This window comes from Camponotus vicinus, unplaced genomic scaffold, assembly GCF_025532165.1.
Source record: "Camponotus vicinus isolate PSW18456_S1 unplaced genomic scaffold, iyCamVici1.0 SCAF_12, whole genome shotgun sequence".
NCBI classification, from domain to species: Eukaryota; Metazoa; Arthropoda; class Insecta; order Hymenoptera; family Formicidae; genus Camponotus; species Camponotus vicinus.
This window is the reverse complement of record NW_028141948.1, coordinates 15,388,170-15,408,319: the sequence shown is the minus strand read 5'-3', so window position 1 is coordinate 15,408,319 and position 20,150 is coordinate 15,388,170. Positions and strand designations below refer to the sequence as shown.

The window sequence follows — 20,150 nt, the reverse complement described above, 5'->3', positions numbered from 1 at the left end:
AGAGAGGGCGAAGTGCGCGCTTTTAAAAGTAAGACTCCGCCTTTATTAGTAGATACAACAGTTTTATTTCCACCGAAAAAGGGAAAAGGGAGAAGGAAGAGAAAGATTTCGCTTCGTATTTTTTCCTTGTCTTTCGATACCTCGATCTCCGTTTACTCTGCCCCTCTCTCTTTCTCCTTGTCTACCCTCCGTCTGCCTTGATTCTGGTTTGTTCTACTAACGTGGAACGTACACGCGAAGCTCCCAACCCTTCAGACACGCTTAATTGGCTGCTTCCATCCGATAGCTAGTAATGTGCCGTTTTTTTGAAAACGTCATTCAAATCATCGCTCGATTTTTCATCAATGCACTCTGTGAGAGATTTTATTGTTCCAGTCAAAATTTCTTTCAAATTTATTCTCCGCTTTTTTATTAAATTGAAATCAAATGCTGATCGATCAATAAATTTCATTGAGTTTAGATGTTAAAACAACTCTATTATTTATCTGTCATAGCAATAAAATATTTTTTATTTGTGTCGCTTAAAAATTAAATTTGCCAAAATTATATTGATGCTAATTTAGCTTTAAGCAATCAAACGGATCAACATGCAAGCGCAAGTGTCTCCATATTATAAATTTTCTTTGTCCGCGGGTAAAGCCATTATTCACGAGCGAATCATGACTCGTTGGTGTTGATCGTGCGTTGACGAAGCGCGGCCCAACGACGCGACTGTAATACGCTTTAAACTGTTAATAGAGCGCGTTGAAGGGTGTTTGCTCGCGGTTGGATCTCGAGTGTTGGGCTAACATTCATGATGAAATTAATCTGGACCGGACGGACGAACGGGGTGACATCGATTAAAAAGCCCGGTGGCTTTCGCATGAACAGTCCGTCGCATAGGGTTTGTCTCCTCTACTCTGACCTTCGCGACCCGTTCGGCTATGCTCTTCTTGAGATTGGATAAGTGATTAATGTCGATATGATATTTTATCTGAAGTTATTCAAATGGAAGATTTGAAATCGAAAGAATTCTTTATTAAAAGTTTCATATAAATTGATATGTTCTCATATTATTATTTCACCATTTTTTATATATTATTTTAATTTTCCGCCATTTTTTATATATTATTTTATTTTAATTTATTTTAATTTTTAAAGTAGCTTTATAATTTTTTAAATTAATGTGCGTTATTAATTATCTTTTACCTTATTAACAGTATTAAAATGTTGCATCGAAATTTATTATTTTGCAATTTTTAGGAAATGATTTAACATCTTATATGATGTACCATTCGAATCGTAACAATCACATTTTACAATTGCATGCCCGATTATTTTCCAATAGGATTATTACTAATTACGGCTACTGTGTTGCAAGAGAATGCTACTAAGTAACGGCCGCACGAAACGTGGCAATAACCTCCGACCTTAATAGACGGTAATGGTTTTGCGCGAATTATTCATTAGCTAATAACCGCAATAACAATAGCGCGATCTTTACGTTTCTTCGTCATTGTTTTAGTCTCTCGTTCGTGGAAAATGAGGAGAACGGCTGAGGTTTCCGCTGTGAAAGCGCCGTCGAGATAACAGACTTGGTCGTAAGAAGAGCGTGGGTGGCATGGGGTGAGAAGATGGGGTGGGATGGGAAGAGGGGATGGACGCTTAACATTACAATGGCCACTCGAAGTTGCCGCGACCCCAACTCTCCCCATCGATGTAAAGCGCCGCCGTCGCGATTCGGGATTAGAAGTCTTTTATGAATCGCAGATCTTGATGAATCGTTCCTTTCGCGTCGCCTTCCGTCGCGATCGTCTTTAGGACTTCTAAGATTTCTACGCGCGAGTTCACTTTGAGACATTATTAATAAAAGTCGCGTTTCTTTTAGATATAACCCTCCACAAAGAGTATTATTTGCATCGATCATCTTTTCATTGATTGCAAAGTTACTCTGAGCTCATTTTCCATATTTTTATCTATCGGAAAATTTTTTATGTAAAAATATATTATACACATGTTATTTATAAGAGAGAGTCGCAAAAGAATTAATTATATCTTTTTTTATTTATTGTGAAAGAAATTTTGATATATCAGTAATGTTTTTTTTAATAATATCGTGATTAATTAATCTTTTCTTTATATGAAGAATAATTACAAATCTTGCGTTTGTAAAAATACCAATTCGAAATATTCGATGTATGATATGATGGTGAATTTACAACAGAAAGCGTAAAAAAATATTCTCTCTTCTCTTTCATGTGTTTTAAAAATTTTTGAAATAAATAGATAAATACAAGAGGACTTTTTTTCGGAGGATCTTACGTACTCCAGAATCTTCTCTTCGTTTTAAAAATAACCACCCTTTGGCAAAATATCCACCGCGAATCGCGATGATGGGTAGAAAGGGATTGCACGGGTAGGAGTAGGCAGTCGGAATTTTCTTCTCTCTGCGGGTTTTTCAAATAGAAATAAGAGTTTTAAGAATCAACATACGCGTTGCGACGGTGTACGCAGATCAAAAGACGCGCCGTCGATAATTGGTAGAAATCTTTTCCCCCACCTCCACCTCTCCTCCCCTCTCCCCCGAAGATTCCTTCGGTCCTCCATCCGCCCCTCTTGCGCCTTCGTTTGAGGATTATGCACATTTCACGGTGGCCGCGACGGGGAAACATGGATGGCATATTTATTTTGTCTCCTGGAAGCTCAACGCGATTTTCGAAGACGAGCGGAAGGGATGGACGGGGACGACGCGACCGTTAGCAATGAGATTGAGGGTGGTTTTCACCCGTGCGGTCTCACGCAGCGAGGGGGTGGCGGTGCCGGATGTCTTTGCCTTATGCTACAATTTTATTTATTTATCTTGAAAGGCGAAACTCGCGGAACGATACAGAAGTCAGTCGGTGGAAGAAGAAACTTTTTTTTCCAGCTCTAATCGACATCTCTGAAAATTGTTGGAACGAGTTTATTTATCGAGCCTGTTTATTTTTAGAAATTTGGACGAGGTGTAGTTCATCCCCCGTTATCAATTTATACATTTTATAATTGCATTGTATAAACATGCACAAATATTATCTTTTAACGCTTTTCAAGAAATCAGACGCGCGATTTTAATCTAATAAAATATTTTTATATTGTTTCCAGGGATGGTACTCTGGAGATTAAGTTCCAAAACTAGGAAAAGGACTACTGAATCTCATTAATAATATACGGCTCTTCTCGGTGTTCGCGTAAAGTTTGCTTCATACAACTTAGCATATTACTGCCCCGAACCGTTCGTATAAAGTTCGCATAAAACTTTATCTTCGTATTATGTGTGTGTGTGTTTCAAAAGTCCTTTCATTATACTACCTATGTATTTCAGATTAACACAGAAAAAATACCTACGCGCTAACAATACATCAATCGAGAATTATCGAAGGAGCGTAAGCTTGCGTGAATAAAAATGCCTCCTGTGTGGGGTTAAAAAAAAATCTCCTTAATTTTGGGACGTAGATTCGCAAGAAAAGAATGGGACGGACGCAGGAAGGGGTTAACTTCTAATTGTTTTGTTAAATGACGCGCGAGTAAGAATCCCTCCGAGGACTTAAGCCCCCAAAGCGAGCCCCGGAGCAGTGGTTTCAGTTCATTTCGCGTTCTCTCTTTTACTTCCGCGTCCGTTCTCCGCGTCCCGTCCTGTCCTTCTTATTCTCCGTCGTTCTTGCTACTCACCTCTCCTCCGTGGCCTCTCCGCCGCCTTAATTCTTAGCTTTATTCTCTCCTAAGACTCTCTCTTAATTTCTTATTTCTCCCTCCACCGATCTCTCCCCCGTTCTATATCCTACCTTTCGCAATTTATATCCGAGGAGGAAGAGAGACAGGTCGCGCGGCAGAGAGAGAGAGAAAGGTCACTGAATGCCGGGCTTAAGCAGACAATGCTTCGCTTTCAAACGGCGGCTTTCTTTCGCATTAGATACTTTAATTCTTTAAACGTGTCCTGCCGCGAGGCGAGCGATACCCTTCCTCGTTACAGACGTCCTTTTAAAACTCCGCTCCGATGAGCTCGCGGTATTAATTTTGTTCCGCGATATTTTTCCGCGGTTTCGTAATTGAAGTCGCAGGCGAATGAAGAAACTGCGTTGTATCTCTCTTTTTTCCTCTTTCCTAAAAGGTAGTTTACATATAATATAATTGCGATATGATCATAAACATTTATTATTTAACGCAAACTTTAATTGCAGAAATTGACACGTCTATCTCTCTCCTTTTTTTATTCCACTTGTTAAATTATATTAAATTATATTTTAAAAATATTTTTGTCTCGAGGATATTGTCAGATAATCGTCAGATTTTTCATAACTTATGAAATATTCCTAATTCAAAGCGTAAAGTGACATTGAGTTGTATAAACAAACAGACGGCGGCATAATTCCGCGACATCAATTTTACAATAGTACCAAAACTCTGACAACAATGACAGAGCTGGACGACTACAACATTATTACTGCGACGACTACGAAGCAACTGTAACATTCGAGGCTTACCGGGAGGACGTTAGCAGGCGGGAACTATCGAGTAACTGTCAAATGTTCGCATATACGTAGGTAGGTAACAGGTCAATTATCAAGCCCTTCGCGTATGTTAACGAAGTTTTGACCTTGTAGACCCCGTGCGACAAGATGTGACACACGTTGTCCATTCAACATCTCGCATCGCGAAACTGTCATCGAAAATCGTGAATCAACCTGTGCTCGTTTTTCAAAAGTACAACGACGATCGGATCGAGATTCGAATGAGTAATATATAAAATGAATAATTAATTTTAAATAAATAATTTTTGCGTAAATTCACTCGAATCCTTGATACATCGAATTACATACCCTTCAGAATCTCGTCGAAAACCGAGAAAATAGACAGTTTCTGGAATATCACTCGAGCACCGTAGAGTATGCGGCCGCCACCGTAAACCGCCATAATTATTCGATACCCCTTGACACACCTAATTGGACAAGTTCGATGGGAAATGCTAACCGGAAGTGAGTAAGAGCGCGGAACGAGGACGGTGAAGTTAGGGGAAGAGCGTGGAAGAGCTAGCCGTCGATTTTACTGACCATCTACGAGCCAACCATCGGCTGGTAATGGCCACTTTGAGGGCCCGTCATAAGCTTTCCCAAAGAGACGAACCCTTGCTCTAAGTGGTCTTACGCCGACGTTTCGACGAGGTAGATACTTACTTTGCCTATCCGCAATATGACCTGACCTTTTACCCTCCCTCTTCCACATCTGTCTGTTCTCCACTCTACGTAATCGAGCGGATATCAATCGTTCGCCTCACCCAGGGAAACCATCAAAGTGGAAAATTTCATCATTTGAAAACTGCGAATTTTGAAGAATAGCGATTGATAGCGTGAGAAGACGGATTTGAATATACGAGAACAATTCGCGTGTATTTTTGTTTCCATGCAACAAAAGATATCGAATTATTAGAGAAATTAATGTTTTATTAAAGAAATTATCAAGTTGTATACAAATATTTTATCATGTATAAATATTTAAATGTGTAATAATATCAATGATAACGTAAATTAATCGTTATGATTTAAATAATTAACAATTGCAAAGAGACATCGTTAAAAGAGAATCATCCTTTTTTATTGTTACATAAAATACTTTTGCGTGTACAAATTTCCAAGTTCGCTTTTGATTTACCGAATTATATCTTTATATTTAAATTCCTGATTGCTGCAAAACACGGTGGCTTTTTCCGCAACGAGACGCGACGTGCCTCTCGCGTTCGCGTTGCACCTGTGTAAGGGGTGTTCAAAGTATACGTGCGTTCTCCTCGATAATTTTAATATCGTCCAACCCACGATGGAAGACGCGGGCAGGGAGTTGGAGGGGGAAGCAGGTTGGGAGTACCACCGGAACAGCGGGTTTCAGAGGCTAAATGGAGGCATGGCAGCAGCAAGGGTTAACTCAATAGAGGTCTAAGTGAATTACTTATCGCGTACACCCAGTATACAGACTAGATGCGTTTAGCTATAGGTGAGGTTGATACTCAGGGCCGATCCTACGCTCAGCGCCCTTTTCCTCTCTCATTTCCCTACCCTTTTTCGTCCTTTCGTATCTTGCGTACGCGCGCCTCGAACAATTGTGTTACAGTCTTTTGATGTCGCATCGCTGAGAAGAGCGATGCTGAAAACGTTGTATAAACGTCGCCGTCAGTACTTGCGGTAGATTGACGTGTTTCTTTTTTTTACCAGGAAAAAATATTTAGACTGTGTATCGATTTGCGGACGTTGCGATTTTTTTTATTCGTGATTAATATTCCACGAAGAATCGATTACGGCCCTGTCTAATTGTCGCGGGAAGGATGCACAAGCGGGTTACCCTTGGAAGGCCCTTACGAGGGCCCTTCCATCGCCGGGATCTTTGATGGACGCCTGTGACTGCTCAAGAAAATTCAGTTAGTCCGCAGCTTTGTGCGCTATCGCGAACGACAGAGAGCGATATAGAACGACACGTAGACAGATAGAGGGACAAAGGGGTGAAGGGTTACAGGAGGATGGGAGTTAGTGCTGCTCGGACCGAGCCGTCTCCGTCTTCCGAACTTAATTAGCCGTCGCAGCCTTAATTGCCGACTGATATTACCTAGGGACAATTAACGCAATTAATCGGAGAAAGTGTTACGCGGAGAGTCTTTTCTTTCGGAGAGCCCTCGCGTCTTATACCTACTCTTTCTCGAACGCGCCCTTGCGATGACGCGCCCTGCATTATCGGAAACTGTCCAGCAAATTCGATTAACTGCGCGCTCCGATCGAATAAATTTTTCTCCTCTTCGTGGCCTTCTTCGTCATTAATATTATAATTAGATTATACACTCTGATAGAGAGTGATAGGCCAGGCCAGTCTTTCGTTCCTGGCACGATAAGCTGCTAATAATGTATCATGCTAAGCAAATTCTTTTGCTTATTTTCATTTGTTTATCATTTATTTAAATATCCATTTTATTTTATCTATTATATCTATTATATCTTTATCTATTATATCTATTTTATTATTATTTATCTATTATTATTTTATTATTATTTATCTATTATATCTATTTTATTATTTATTTATTTAAATAACTATAATAGAAAACACAGCGCTGCAATGATCGCATATATAAAGTAATTATTATACGATTCCATTATATGAGAGACAACCTTGTTATGTGTTAATTACGCACACAATTTACATAATTATTATATATATTTATATATATATATTAATTTATATAATAATTTATACAATTATTATATATATTTATAAATTAAATCTTTTATTTATGAGATATTTTTTCTCGATTAATGATATTTTCTTTCGAAATTGACTTCGCGCGGGTATAATAAAGCGCAAAGACGCGTTCGCCAACTTCCGGGTCGAAGTTTGTCGGTTTCCTCTTCTCTTTCCTTCCTCCTCCCATTCTCTTCCCTTATTCCGGCGCACGTGCGGTATCGGAGATTAATTGCAAAGTGCAATTGGCGAGGATAGGCGGGCGGGGGTAGATAACTGCAACAACGTCTCTTCGTGAGCCGGCGCGAGACAGGGTGAAATGAGGCGGGGTGAGAGGACGGAAGGGGAGAGAGGGGGGATGGGGAGGGTGGGAGAGAGGCGACGCGACGGAGGGCGCGCGGTAGCTCGCATAATGTACTCGGCGCGGCATAATAATTCAGAAATTTGCATGTACGCGGGCTAACTCCTCAAGTAGGTTATCTATGCTGGAAGTTTTCTCCCGTGATATATAACGCATCGCACTGTCGAGTGGTGTACAGGGGCGCCCGCGAAGCCCACGTCTCTACGCTGCCTTACGTCCACGCGGACTGAAAGGGGTAAGAAGGGCCGGGAAGGACGGCTGCGCCTCAACTTACGTAACTACGGTGTGGGAAGGAAGGTATATAGTGCCGACACATTATCTTCTCGAATTTGAATCACTCGCTGGTGGAGATAAGCGATCGTCACGTCTCCCGGAAGCGTCCTCGGAGCAGAATTTATTCGACCCTTTACACCTTACATCTCGCGAGCTCAATTCTTTCTGATGCATCTCAAAGGACAATATATACGCGAAATTCTCTCGTTATTCACGGGTCGAATTTCTCTTTTTTTTGGAGGTAGAATATATAATTGTAGAAATAGAATATAGTTTTATTAAGATTTTTAATCTGTTCTTGCGTCTATCAGATTTCGTTGTATATTTAGTTAAATTATATCAAGTATCGCTTTTTTAGAAGTAAAGCAAACAGTGAATAATTCATTAGAGGATATTATATGCGACCATGCTCTTCCATTATCATAACATTATAAATTTTACAAGTTACAATTGTGGTAGAAGATAATTTCAAGAGTTATAATTCAGATTTCTCGTGATAAAAGTAGCGAATTATTTAGAACCTATTTAGAATCACAATTAAAATTTTTACGTCTTCCATCAATAGCGAGTCAGAATTATAATATTAAGATCGATAATTAAAATTTGAGTCCTGAAAATAATTTCTTCGCGTATAACTTAATCATCTATAGTTTAATTTTTTTCCTTCTCAAAATAATTACCTAAAATTTATTACAAATGCATTTGTCTCGCGAGCAATTTACAGTTGGATGGTCCATAAAATACACGATCTAGACAATCCTCGAGTTAATTCGAGCTTCGATCGTCGTCTAAGCAGCTTGATGTCGGTCTCACATGGAAACCTCAACTCGCAACACCCACACATGATTACTCCCCTCCACCTCTCTCCTCACGAGGATTCTAAAAGGGACATCGACGGACCATCCCCTACCTCCGTGTCCCTTCGGTATACGAGAGAACGTCCTAATCCAAATTTCCAAACTTCATATTTGCCTTTGAGTCGCTCGTCTATCCTCTCGAAGTCCTCTTCTCGTATATATATGTCCTCGTTGCAGATAATACGTCCCTCGCCCCCTGCTGTCCCATGTTCACCCTCTCCCCGCCTTATACCGACTGAAATCTCCTCTTTCCTATTACGTCGTATTATATGTACAGATTTCCCGCAAACTACCGTGCCTCGATAGCCTTCTTCTTCGTCTCGCTCGCGCGCGCGCGGCCGGCCCTCCCTTTGCTCTCCCGGTAACGTTTCCACCCTCAAAGGACTCGCGTCGAGGCAGTAACACGGGGGATTACGGCGTACAACTCTCCTACGATGAGTTAGAATTTAGCGTGACACGAAACGCGCGACGTGTATGTACAGCGCACACGTGCGCGACCACAGCCGGAGTTTATTGAACGTAGAAGCTGTATTAAATTCTGTATCGTTCCGCAGCCCGGAACCGGAGGGAGATAAAAGCAGCCGGCTGGCCGGAAAGCTGATTGCGAGCCGATCGACTTTTCCGGAGAGAGCGTAGCATTTGCGTAAATTTCGTCTACCGTCCGAGTAACAATCCAGCCGTTCCTTTGCATCATACGTAGCGCAATTTGCTTTAAAGAATATAACAAATGCGCTTATTGTATTATCATTGTGTTTCCATATGAGTGATAGACGAATAGAAACAAATACGATTTTTCTGAGAAAAATATAGAACTAATCTACCAATCTTTTTTATAACATTCGTTGATGTAATCGCAACTATTTTATGACAATCAAAATTTTTCAATAGAAAATATAATATTACATCTGTCACATCACGTATATAATATTCACTTGCGCTTATCACAATTCTCCCCATCTCACGGAATCGATTGGTGGGAAGGGCATAAAGAACGTAACGTATAAAACACGTCTATCCTTGCTCCGAAATTTCACCTCTCCACCGTGCCTTTATTAACGTTCCTGCGCGCGCACGTTACCTTCGGTTCAGCAAATTGCACGACCGTATATTCCGCACGCGAGTTTCCGCTCGATCGAGCGATAAAAAGATCCGTTTCGATACTTGGGAATATTCCGCGGGGATCCCATACGTATAGAGGAATCGTAGATACGCGCGGCCGCCTTTTATGCAAGTTAAAGCGCCGCGCTTCTCGGCGCGCGCGCACGGATCCATAACACGTAACCCTCCGACCCTCGTAAACCTGAATTTATTAACACTTGGAACGACGGGGAGATTTGCTAAATGGTTTTCAATTTGTATCTTAACACCGCCAGACCACATGCTCGGCGCAGATTCGACGCGACAGATATCGCGAGGCGAGGTACCTCTCTGGTGGCGAGAGTACATATCTCTTACCCTCGTAGTTTTCCGCGTACAAAGTGTCTCTTTATTATTAAGCATCGAGCGACACTGAGAAGAGGCCACGCCATGAAATTCAAATTCGAGGTAGAAAGTCTGTTTTATTACGGATATATCGCTAATCGATCGCGAAAAAAGTGATTGAGTAAATTGAAAAATAAAAAATAGCATTGCAAATCAATTATGCTTATACTCGATCGAATATTTTTTTAATATGTTCTTTTATATTATTTATATAATTTATGTTCGCAAAATTTTTTATAATATATGTATCTGTAAAATTTTATTGAAAGTTAAAATATTTTAAAAGAACGAGACTTATGTACATACACAAATTATTTAAAAAAAAGAGAATATGTGTGTATATTATTTTGATAATTTTATTTCAGACTATTTCTTCATAAAATTTATTTCCGGACACAAATTATAAAATGTACACTTGATTCTATTTATAATAATATGATTGTATCTTACAATTAATACTTTAATTGATTTAATATATTACAATATAATTAATATATAAAGAGAGAGAGAGAGAGAGAATGATTAATATATTGAAATATATCTTTATCTAAAATCAATTTAAAAAAAAAATACCTCATCTACATATGCACCATTTCAACTTATCGAATTCATAATTTGTATAAATGATATAAATGAGAGAGAGAGAAAGAGAGAGATAATCCTTCATCAAGCAGTACAATCGATTTCCTTCGTAACCGATAATAATGCGACAAGTCTAACACACACAAATCTCCATCGCTGATAATAAATCTAATTTATTTTATTGATTCTTGCATAATCATGATATAATGATTATAATCTGTGATGATCGATATAACGCAATTTTTAATTTTTCGATGATTTTATATATATGATGTTTCCATATATCTTTTGCAATAAAATATATATAAGAACGAGATATTCTTAATGTCGCGGTAGAAAATATCACGAGATGTTACTCCTGTGCAGTGACGCGCATTATTTTGCTGAAATGTGGATGTATTTTATAATAACATATACGATGTATGTTATTGTAAAATACATCCACAATACATATAGGACATACACTAAATCTTTATATTGATAACTATATTTGGCAGAAATTTTTTCAGTATCTGAAATATTTAAATTTTAGAATAATAATTTAGCAATGAGAAAATTGCTTTAAACATTAAAACAAAATAATAGAATCCTTAAAGGAGGTAAAATGTCTGTAATTTAATTAGTCATTAAATTTCTAAATCTTATATAATCTTTTGTTAATTTTGAGAAATAAGAATATTAAGAGAGAATATTTGATACTAGCAAAAAAAAGTTCGATCTTGTTCGATTTAAAAAATCTTTTAGATTCATTAAATAGATTGATTAAATAAAATATACATACGTAAAATCATATGTATATTACATAATATGTATCCAATCCATATATATATCCAATCTATGCATGTCTCTAAAATATTAGCTTAAAGATAAACGCTTTTCCAAGATGATATTATTGCAGTTTTGAACCAAAATCTAAAAGAAGACCTTACTTCCTCCAATTCTAACCGAGCATCTCCAGGACCATTGGATGGACGACAAAGATATTCGGATGCATCGCGCGGGATGCTCGTAATTTCTCGGGTAAGCTCCGGCAAATTAGCTCCGGGCATACGTTACTCTCGCCTTAGTTGTCCCTCTCCTGCGCTCTTCTTAGTCTTCTCCTCCCGACGTTCTCGCCTTTATCGCCCCTCTCGGAGAAAACCGAGCTTTTCTCATATAGCGAGCCACCCAGAGCCTCGACCATTTCCCTCTCCCGCTCACTTCCTTCTCCTTACTCCCCTTGCGTTCAACCATCTCCCATACACCGTGGATAAACACGTACACGGCTCGCGAAAGTGTGAGACATCCATGTGACCGTCGTAAGGTGGCGAGACTCGCCCTCTTACCTCGAAAAAGCTCCGGAAGGGAAGAGAGAGAGAGAGAGAGGCAGCTCGACCAGAGAAGGCATTCAAAGTGGGGGAGGATGATAGGGAGATACGTCGTCCTGGACGTAGGACGAGCGCGCCGGCTTCGTGGTTCGACGCGAAAGCTACTCGTTCCAGGATGGGTAGAATCGCGCAAGCTCCGCCCGCAAGCTCCACGGTGTACGCCCAGGGTACCAGAGCTTTCACCATCCGGCGTTCCGTGCCGACCCCGGCAAACCACCCTTGTCAAGGGCCACCGCATCCGATAACGCGGTAACCAGCCACCCCCGCGCGCTCCTCGCTCCCCCTTCCCCCGGACACGACCTAGGACGCGCGCGTTCTTCGAATCTCTCCTCCCTCCTCCTTTTCTCCTCTCCTACCGATCCCTTTTCCACCCTCCGTTCCCCATTTCCCCCTTTCTACCGATCCATTCGGTACCCACCCATGCCGCGGTCCTCCGTTATAGGAGTTGCAACTTCAGACCGCTTTGCACACAGATTGCATCATAGGCATCCGCGGATGCAATCGTTACCCCACTGTCGTGTTTCCTCACCCCGCGTCTTTGCCCCTAGGGAAAGGTGCACGCGCGCGCATGTATTACGGTATACGTGAAAGGTATAGTTGATGCCGGAACGCAAACGAAGAGTGCATCGCCGGACGGGGAAGTTTGAGACGAAGCTCTCGATTGCGATGCTTTATTGACTTCGGTGTCGTAATCAGTGGCACGGGATTAGACGATGGGTACGATCAGAGTAATAACAGGAACGAGTAACTAGCGCTTGATAAAGCTTAGATAGCAATGAATCATGTTCCGAGTATTCGTTAACTCTTAAACATGGATAGCTTTGTTCGTAAGTACTAATAAATGAGATTGTCATAATAATATAAAAGATCAAAGTAACATCGATTGTCATAATATTCTTTATATTCAAAAATTAAAGTGAAAGTAATTAGTAGAAATTAATCACGAATTTTGTCTTAATCACAGTCACAAAGTTTTAAGCGAATTTTGAGAGTGATTGATTAAATAAAATGCTGACAATTTTTTTTTCTTTTAATATTTAATAGAATTTAGATTGTAGCAGGATTGATCAGAATGAGCAGCAGGATTGATCAGAATGAGCAGCAGGATTGATCAGATTGAGCAGAACGGATTAAGACTTGATGATGGGATAAGATGCAGATGCGTTTTATGACGCCTCCGATTACCGTCTACCCCCGCGAAATAATGCGATCGGATTTGGCGAGTGTAAAATGCTGTATCGGCGAACGAAATCTCCAGCTAGAAACTCTTGTACTGTCAGGACAAATTTGTCTGAAGATTTACGTACGCGGCTTCTGACGATACGCATGAAAGCCAGCACGACAGACATATGTCGTAGTGAGATATCTTAATGAGAGCGATTTTAAACTTTGTTATCGGCGAATTTTAAGCACGCTGTTGTTTCATAAGGAAGGAAAACATTTATTTGAGTGCGATATCTAATAATTAAATTGAATGATGTTTGAAAATTTAATTATTATTTCTAGCTATATCGTAATTATATATTATTATTATTATTATTATTATTCTATCTGCCTAAAGTGCTCTAATTTATTTCTCGTCCCTTCTGTATGTTTTTATTACAATTAAATAATTTTAAATATTAACGCGACAGTTCTATTACGTAAAGGCAATATCAACCAATACGTGTCGAATGGATAAGGCATTATCTATCAAACACTCGGTCTAATCTCGGGATTATCCAGTCTGCCAATTGAATGCTATCGGAGCTAATTATTATATATCGGATATACAATAATCATATTTTTTTCTGTATCAATGTAGGTAACAAGAAGTGGATTGCTTTTTATATTAATTCGATGTGACTAAGCGATAATAAATATTCGAAAAAATTCTTTATAACGATTAAAATATTAAGTTTTGTTATTAGAATAGTTTTACAATGTATTGTCTAGTCTTTTCGGAAACGATAGTTTACAATTCATCGTTGGCATCGTTGGTTTCCTATCACATCTCTCCTTTAATAAGTACTCAGGAGAGAAAAACAACAAGAGCGCATCGAATCAAACAGATTTTCATCACATGAGAGGCGACAGATTATAACATTGTCGATAAGAAATTGACGGATAAATTTTCCCACTGATTACGTAATCGGCGCATTATCTATCGCGATTCTCGTTGATATTTCCAGTTACACCGCAAATACTTCATTTTGTCGTTAATCCCTCGATAAAACGTTCAGATATTTGATTCGCTTGAGCCGCGAACTCATCCAATTCCAATGGATTATCAGACGATAATAACGCGCTTTTATTTACGCGAGCCCGATCGGAATCTTTGTTTCATATCACATCTGACGAGATGAAATCGTACATGTGCATCACATGTACGAAAACGCACGTGTGTGAACATACATAAATGTAGAAGGATGTAATGGGGGAAGAACGTCACTCGCGAAGCACCGGAAATTCATGGATACTAGCAAGGATCGGTAACGACATTACTTATTCGTCGTCTATGGAAATTAATTCTCAGAAATCACCTAATCCGACTGTGACATTTACAGCAATCTACGAATACGTATGTACGCACATGTACTATGTATGTTATTGTATATTCCCTTTGAGATTCTCCGAGATTCGAACGATCCATTTTAATAACGCGATGGGACTTGCACAGTTGACGTATCGAGGGGAATGCTTCTATATTAATTATTGCCACTTCAATCTAGAATCATTTTTATTAATTAAAAAAAGAGGATAAAAAATACATTACAAGAGACTTTAAAGTTTGAAATCTTTCGCAATGCATATTTTTGAATTTTACAATAGACGATGGTATGTATTGTTTATAGTTTTATTATATTTTTAATTTTCTCTTATTTTTCCTCATATTTTTATTATATTTTTAATTTGTTCTTGTTTTTTCCTACTTTAAATATATTTTAAGTTTCGATATAAAATCGCTCAAATCACACAAACCATGTTTTTAATACCAAGATATGAGAACAATTTCTTTTTCATATTAATCTGTGCTGCTAATCTATTTGCTTATCGATAGATGAGATTTTAATGTTTCAGATTTTAATTACGAAGGTGAAAGAATGACTTTACCAAATCAGTTCCTAATCCGGATCTGTTGATTCTTATCGATATTCAAATTTTATATTTAATTATTATTGACGCGGATCTGATTATTTCATAGCTTACACACACACGTTGCATATTTTAAATATAATTTTTAATATTTCTTATATTATCTTATATCAACATACAGATAATATTATTCAACAAAAAAAAAATAATGCATTTAAAAAAATACTTTATTTGAAAATATCTCACAAACAGTACATTAATAATACATATATGATATTAAATACAGATTTAATATGCGGAGATTAATATTATTGCATTGTATTAAACGTAATCCATCAATATAAGTTTCATTAATCTCTCAAATAATAAAATTCGTAATAATGTAAATTTATGTGTTACACATCACAAAGATTTGTTCCAATGGGATGCTCCGCAATCGAAACCGCAACAGATCGATGCGATGGCATGGATATCGCTTGATGCTCCTTCTGCATATAAGCTCGGTCATCGGCAGTCGCGAGTCTGTCGCAGTGAGCGTGTTGCAGGTGAACAGCTGCAAAGGTGTACGTGCATCTTATCTGTAGACACACCCCCGGAACACGATTCCGTGGTGGGGATGTCGAGGTGCAGACGAGAGTGGGGAATCGAGTTCGACGGAGGAAGAAGGATTTCGAAAGGACGGGAGGACGAGATAGGATGAGAGAACGGATCTTCCATGGCGCGAGAGGAAGAAGTATGGATATGAGCGAGGAATTTATGAAACGAGGAGCAGAGAATTAACAATAAAAAAGAGAACAAATATTTCGCCAAATATATAATTCGTAAACGTAAAACAAGCTCTTCAAAAAGTAACAAAGTTGTCACAAATTTCTGAAGAAAAAAATCGTACTTTCACTCATTCTAATGACAACAAAACAAACGCGTTGAGATGCGATTAGGATAACATACGGCGACATTGAAAAAAAAAAAAAGCAGACTGTGATCGGAAAAAAACAACAAGGAAGGAATTAAACGAGACGAACGCGTGGAAGAGAGACGCCTTATCCGCAGCGAGCAAGCTTCGGAATCAAGGGAGGATAAGAGGGAGATGCGGAGGACGACGAAGGTGGGTTCCGGCGAGGAGTCGACGAGAGGGTGAACCAGCAGCAGCAGCCAAGTGAGGACCAGAATCGGCAGACGCGAGACGCGACGATGTCGCGGTAGGTGTTGGTGGTGGTGGCGGTGGTGGTGGTGGTGGTGGTGACGGATAGGGTGGGGGTACTCGCGATACGGCGCGTGGTGGGGTTGATACTGACGGCGCGCTCGCGACGCGGTAGGGCGTCGTAGGGGCAGTAGATCGAGCGCCGCGACGCCACGACGCGCACAGTCGCGGCTTGAACGCCGTTGCCTGCGAACGTGTGTCGCGCTCGTCCTCGGCGGCGCGAATGACATCTCGATTCTGTTCTCTCTCTCGCCGATCTCCGTAAGGAACGCACGGGAGAAGAGAGACGGACGGCGATGTGAAGGTGATCGTGTGACTCCTGGACTCGACTCGAGAACTCTCCTATTAAGAAATCGACTCCGATTTTCGGGGGACGCACATGTTCGACTCTGACGGTTGGTGCCAAATTCGCGAGCGCCGGAAACGTGACTTGACTTTCCGACCGGTGTTTGATTTTGTGATCGATGAGAAACTCTGATGAGAAGTGTTGAGAACGGTGTGCGTGACATTCTAAACGAACGGACGGACGGACAGACGGATCCGGACGCGACGATCAGTGATCGGAAAACGGGACGAAACTGTAGATCGCTCTATTTACTTTGGGCGATACTTATTGTAATGAGTTGCGTGGCACGTGTGTGATTTTCCGCACTCTAGTCAGAAGTACGCGCAGTTTAATCGTATCTAACGTTTCACGCTATACCAAATAGAACTTAGAGCAGTTCGTAGACGCATAAGTTGTTTCGATGTAAGAGAAATGATCATCCACATGTTAATCATTAGTATTCAGTAGCTAAAAATTAAGAACTCCAATTAAGAAACTGTTATAAATAAGCGGGCATCTCACACGTCTCTACATATCTGTGATTTTAATCGTGAAAAAATTTTATGTCGCGCGATCATCGATAATTGAAGACACCGGTGCTCTCGTAGTGACGTAAAACTATTTAAAAGAACAAGGATAATCGACAGTTAATTTAGATGCTTGCACGCTTTTCAATCGCTTTTGACTACTCGATTAATAAATATCCGAGACAGAATTGACTAAGAGAATTTGTGAGAATTCGGGAACAACCCGCGATATGTCACGAATGGCGGCGACTTGCGAGGTTCAAGAGAATTACTGAGGGCCCCAGAAGGGAATGGATTTTCAGAGCGCAATGGACACTTTCGTAGAGGCATGGATGGCTGCTAACACGAAGACGGATCAAGTACAGGTAACACTTTGCTTGAATAATTCGTTATCGATTATGCATATAATTATATTATTTTTCTCTAAAAACAACTTGAGAACTTCATCCTAAAATTTTCAACAGCGTATGCATAATAATAGTGAGAATCTAAAAAATGTAAAATAAATATAAAAACTTAATTTAATTACGTTTTTTGAAAATAATATTAATTGGAAATATATAAAATACAAAAAATATAAATAATATTAATTGGAAATATATTTATTGGAAATAGAAACATAATTAAAAAAGAATAGTTTTTTAATGAAATAATTTAAGGATGAAAAATAGAGTAAATAAAATTGATTAATATATTTTATAATTTTCCAATAGCTTTTTTTTACAGATGAAGTCCTCAAATTATAATAATAAGATTAAAGACCCGATTGAGGCCAATATCGTATCATGTAGGACCAACTTATCGTTTCGCTATCGATTGGATCAATTTTAATAACCATGTTGATAAATATACCAAAAAAATATTAAAAATATTAAACACAAAATTAAAATATTATATTTCTATCGAAACATGTAACCTTGATATGGTATATAAAATTTCGATAAGATGGTTTAGCCGTGGATTAGCCTGCCAATATCGTTTTCGGCATTCGGTCTGCCGAACTTATTATAAAAATAACGCAGCGTCTATATTTGGTGTCGACGAGTGCGAGGGGTGAGAAGCAACCCCTTTCTGACATTACACAGCCAATTGGCCACCCTACCGCTTCTTGCACCTCTCTCGCTTTCTCTCTCTTTCTCTCTAAACGCGCTTTCAGTCCGCTAATTCCTCGTCATCAATTTGGCACATTCTTTCGCATCTCAAAGCGGCCGGCGTTTTACGTGTAACGCGCGATTATCCAGGTGCCTAAAATAAGTAAACAAGGCGTCATTTTTAAGAAATAATAAAGGAGAAAAATTCTCAATTTATGTCCAAAAAGAGATCTTTATTTTTTTTTTTCATGGCTATGATATTTATAAACATTGAAGTTTTACATTTCAGCAGCCATTAGAGAAAATAAACTTATTATTACTTATTTATAATTGCATTGTAGCTACAATCTTAGAGAAGATAATCATGATTCGTTCGAGTGTCCTAAGGAATATATCATTCGGATTCGACTTTTCGCTTAAAAATTGCGAGCCAAATTCAGACATGAATCCAACACGCTGTATATCTCTCTTTACGATCTCACAACGAAAACCGAGGACGACGAAGGGCGGGGGATAATCCTTGGCAAAGCCGCGGTTCGCGTGTGTGCTGTGGACGAGCGGCGCGTACGTTTACACGTGTACGTATCGGGGGGTCACGGGTTCTGACCACGATACGGATGTGCCCCTGCCTTCTTCCTGTGCCACGACCATGTTCATGTTCTGGCATTCAGCGGAATAAGACCGTATGTCTCCATTGACCGGTGGATCTCTCGATCCATAGCCGCCTTTGGTCAACGATGGCTATCGAAAAATTACCAGTGAGAAGTGGCACGAGTAATTTATAATATTCATTTATAAGTTTCACATTTATATAAAAATTATCGCGATAGTTAGATTAACATAGATTCATCGTAAATGAGAATCGCTCCTCGTTTCGCTATTAATTCAACATTTTATTCATATCTTGATTATTGCAAAAAGATAACAAATAAAAAAACCGACATATCGATAGATTATAAATTTATGGAATTTCTAAAAAATAATGATATTAAAATATTATATTGCGTATGACATGTATAGGTATTTTCTGTGGATTGTTGTTATTTTATTTATATTTTGTCGCGCACAAAAATTGCCTTATAAAGAATCAATTTTATTCGTAATCATTATTAGTAAAAAAATACATGAAATAAATTTTTTAAAAAAGAAGGGCATACGCATTCCGAGAAATGCGTTGTCCATAGGCGTAGTCAAGAGAAAAGAAGTCAAAGAAATCAAACATAATCCCGTAATACTTCGAAATACGTAAGGCTTTGCTTGGTCATGGTATTAACATACGAAGACTCATCTCATCTGTAGTTTACTCCTCTAGGACGCAAAGACAATACACTCGGTTGTAATTACAGGATGTAGCGAAAAAATTTGAATCCAGCTCTCATAATTTCCACTGTGGTCATTTAAATTATGTCGCTAAAGAAAAAAATTAATATTCATAAATGATAGCAAGTGTCGTAACAGGGAACAGGACGAGACGAGGACCCGAGTATGGTTAGTAACCGAAAAGATATGGGTGTGGCAGAGTGTTAATTAAAGTTTCCATCTAGATCTCGATAGCAGCCGGAAAGAGTGATCACTCGATAAAGATAATAGATCTTGATTCAAGTTCGCGAAATTGAAAAAGAAAGAAAAAAACGGCCGAGTTTACGATCTAAAATTTTCACACCGCGCACGCATCTCTCTTGTATTCCGATACATGAAAAATACGTCCTTGCAGCGCGTTACACGCAGCACTGGTCGTGCACGAGCGCCACGTGTGTACTCGAAAGTGCGTCGTAT

The 20,150-nt window shown here is 39.1% G+C and overlaps 1 protein-coding gene and 1 long non-coding RNA gene across 2 annotated transcripts in view; both read left to right on the top strand.

The window, feature by feature from the left end:
* The first annotated feature begins 4,642 nt into the window (after positions 1 to 4,642).
* LOC145963478 (uncharacterized) lies at positions 4,643 to 11,746 on the top strand. The gene is made up of 3 exons (XR_014436179.1): positions 4,643 to 4,751; positions 4,843 to 5,177; positions 11,687 to 11,746. It is a non-coding gene; the product is annotated as an uncharacterized LOC145963478 (long non-coding RNA).
* Positions 11,747 to 16,558: 4,812 nt separating this feature from the next.
* Dve (SATB1_N and homeodomain domain-containing protein dve) overlaps positions 16,559 to 20,150 on the top strand; it is a 44,675-nt gene continuing 41,083 nt past the window's right edge. The window contains exon 1 of the mRNA XM_083084503.1: positions 16,559 to 17,648. Within this exon, the coding sequence (XP_082940629.1) occupies positions 17,574 to 17,648 (75 nt within the window). The 5' untranslated portion in view covers positions 16,559 to 17,573. The remainder of the gene's footprint in view (positions 17,649 to 20,150) is intronic.